Source organism: Odontomachus brunneus, unplaced genomic scaffold (assembly GCF_010583005.1).
Source record: "Odontomachus brunneus isolate Ranch 3 - 2012 unplaced genomic scaffold, Obru_v1 Obru_scaffold_172, whole genome shotgun sequence".
Lineage (NCBI taxonomy): Eukaryota > Metazoa > Arthropoda > Insecta > Hymenoptera > Formicidae > Odontomachus > Odontomachus brunneus.
Window position 1 is genome coordinate 286,569 of NW_022639622.1, and position 3,072 is coordinate 289,640.

At 38.9% G+C, this 3,072-nt stretch overlaps 1 protein-coding gene across 1 annotated transcript; it reads right to left on the reverse strand.

Moving 5' to 3' along the window:
* Positions 1-818: 818 nt before the first annotated feature.
* On the reverse strand, positions 819-3,063 carry LOC116851360 (phosphopantothenoylcysteine decarboxylase subunit VHS3-like). The gene is made up of 3 exons (XM_032830690.1): positions 2,878-3,063; positions 2,665-2,803; positions 819-985 (listed from the first exon to the last, which is right to left on the reverse strand). Exons 1-3 carry the CDS (start codon positions 2,911-2,913, stop codon positions 819-821), a joined length of 342 nt encoding a protein of 113 aa, XP_032686581.1. The 5' UTR covers positions 2,914-3,063.
* Between the last annotated feature and the right edge of the window lie 9 nt (positions 3,064-3,072).

A 3,072-nucleotide genomic window follows, 5' to 3' on the forward strand; every position in this document is an offset into this window, starting at 1 on the left:
TAAAGACTAAGAGCGGAAAGGAGGTGGTCGAGGCGTTCGGCAAGATAATTCGAGACAGCGGAAGATGTCCAACAAATTTGCAAACAGACCGGGGGAAGGAATTTTACAATACCGATGTGCAGAGACTCGCAAAGAAACACAACATCAATCATTATTCGACGTATTCAGTTATGAAGGCTTCTGTCGTGGAATGATTCAATCGTACGCTGAAGAATGACATGTGGAAAATGTTTACATTACAAGGAACCTACAGATGGATCGACTCGCTACCACATCTCGTGTTGCAGTACAACGAGCGCAAGCACTGGACCATCGGAATGCGTCCTGTCGATGTGACCCCTACGATAGCTAAAAAACTCCTCGATACGGTCTACAGCAACGTAAAGATTACAGCTCCGGCGAGATTCAAAGTGGGCGATCCGGTGCGCGTGAGCAAGTTCAAGATTGTCTTTGCTAAAGGCTTCACGCCCAATTGGACTACTGAGGTGTTTAAGATCGTCAAGGTGCGGGCGACCAATCATGTGACTTATCTGCTCGAAAATTCTCGCAGACAGCCTATAGTCGGAGGTTTCTACGAGTATGAACTGCATCGTGTTGCCAATCCAAACGTGTACTTGGTGGAAAAAGTGTTGCGCAGAAAAGGTGATAAGGTTTATGTGAAATGGCTGGGATTCAACAATTCGCAAAACTCATGGATACACAAGGATACTATGTTGTAAAAAATAATTGTTTATTATAATGTTTTCACATTTTTTATATATTTTATGAATATTTTTATTATTATATTTTTTATAAATAAATATTTTATCAATAATATATCAATTTAAATTAATGACAATGATGTCACCTTCCTCCGCCTCATCGTTGTCGGAGATGTCGATGATTTCAATATTATTGTCGCCATCATCGATAATGATTGTTTCATCCTCCTCCTCCTCTTCATCGTTGTTGGAGATGTCGATGATTTCGATATTGTTTTTCTCTTCTGAAATCATATTTGAAGATTGATCAAATTTAAAGATTAATTTTAACGCTTTTCTATACAGAAATTTCAACGTTTTTTCTATACAGTAAAAAATTTTTAAATCTAATGTAAATTATTATAATAAATATTGCGTGCTCTCTTACCATTGGTCAACTGTTCATTATCCTCCTACTCCTCTATTTTATCATCCTCTTCCTCCTCATCGTTGTCGGAAATGTCGATAATTTCGATATTGTTTTCCTCTTCTGAAATCAAATTTGAAGATTGATCAAAGTTAAAGATTAATTTTAACGCTTTTCTATACAGAAATTTCAACGTTTTTTTCTATACAGTAAACAATTTTTAAATCAGATGTAAATTATAAGGTGTAGTAAAAAGAAATCCATTATTTTTGCATGAAATTGAAGGCTTTATTTAGCATAGTTAGAATGATCCAATTTAGGTCAAATATGTACCGTTTTGTTCGATAACTTGTTACCATTTTGAAGGTAATTCCATTATGCCTCTCTCATAGAAACCTTTGTTTCTATTGGCAAAAAACTGGGACAGTCGATTTTCACAAGTTTCTCTTGAGGCGAATTTTTCACCAGCAAAATCATTCGCCATAGACAGGAACAGGTGGTAATCACATGGTGCCAGGTCCGGACTATAAGGTGGATACATAAGAACCTCCCAACCAAGCTCCCAGAGCTTCTGGCGAGTCACTATCGATGTGTGTGGCCTGGCGTTGTCCTGATGGAACACAATTTCTCCCCTATCGGCCAAAGCTGGCCGCTTCTGGGCGATGGATTCCTTCAGACGGTCCAATTGTTGACAGTACAGGTCCGAATTAAGAGTTTGGCCGTAGGGGAGCAGCTCATAGTGGATGATTCCCTGCCAATCCCACCAAACACACAGCAAAGCCTTCCTGACCGTCAATCCTGGCTTGGCCACCGTTTGCGCCGGCTCACCGCGTTTCGACCACGACCGTTTTCGCTTGACGTTGTCGTAAGTGACCCACTTTTCATCACCAGTCACCATCCGCTGCAGAAATGGGTCGATTTTGTTGCGATTCAGCAGCGATTCGCAGATGGAAATTCGGTCCATGAGGTTTTTTTGCGTTAACTCGTGTGGCACCCATACATCGAGCTTCTTTTTGTATCCAGCCTTATTCAAATGGTTCCAAGCGGTATTTTGTGCAATGTTTAGCTCCTGGGCAATCGAAACAGTGCTTACATGACGGTCGGACTCGACGATTTCCATTATTTTATCGATATTTTCGACAATTGGCCTTCCAGAGCGTGAGGCATCTTTGACATCAAAATTACCGGAACGGAATCGACGAAACCAAAATTGCGCGTGATTGGCTGTTATAATATCAGGACCATAAACACTATTCACATTTTCAGCCGCCTGGCTTGCGTTTTCGCCTTTATCGAAGAAAAACTGTAAAATATGGCGTATTTTCTCTTTGCTAGTGTCCATCTTTGACGCGCGCTCAAACAATACTGAGTTAAACAATTACAAAACTGTCTGAGAAATTTTTTTAGTACGAAATCTTATCTTTCTAACGCCATCTAGCGTAAACCGATCGCACTTATACAACGCGAGATACACATTACTAAAGTCATCTATTGGAAAAATAATGGATTTCTTTTTACTACACCTTATATTATAATAAATGTTGCGTGCTCTCTTACCATTGGTCAACTGTTCATTATCATCATCATCATCATCATCATCATCATCATCATCATCATCATCATCATCATCATTATCCTCATCCTCCTCCTCCTCTTCATCGATGTCGGCGATGTCACTTTCATCCTCCTCAAATTCCTAAAATTGGATTCATTATTATAAAAAATAAAAAAATCAGAATTTTTCTACAACCTATTTTACAAAAAACTTACGTGGGGGACTTTGTTGTAAAATAACTTCTTCCTCATTCTTTGGATATTTGCGAAATTTCATATCATTCAGCATTTTATCAAACATATAAGTACTTGTGCTCATAAACCGACTTACAATATTTGTCTCCGACTTCTGGTTGACTCTTATATAGTCCATTACAATCTCTTTCTAATAAATGTGTCTTGTTTTGGAGG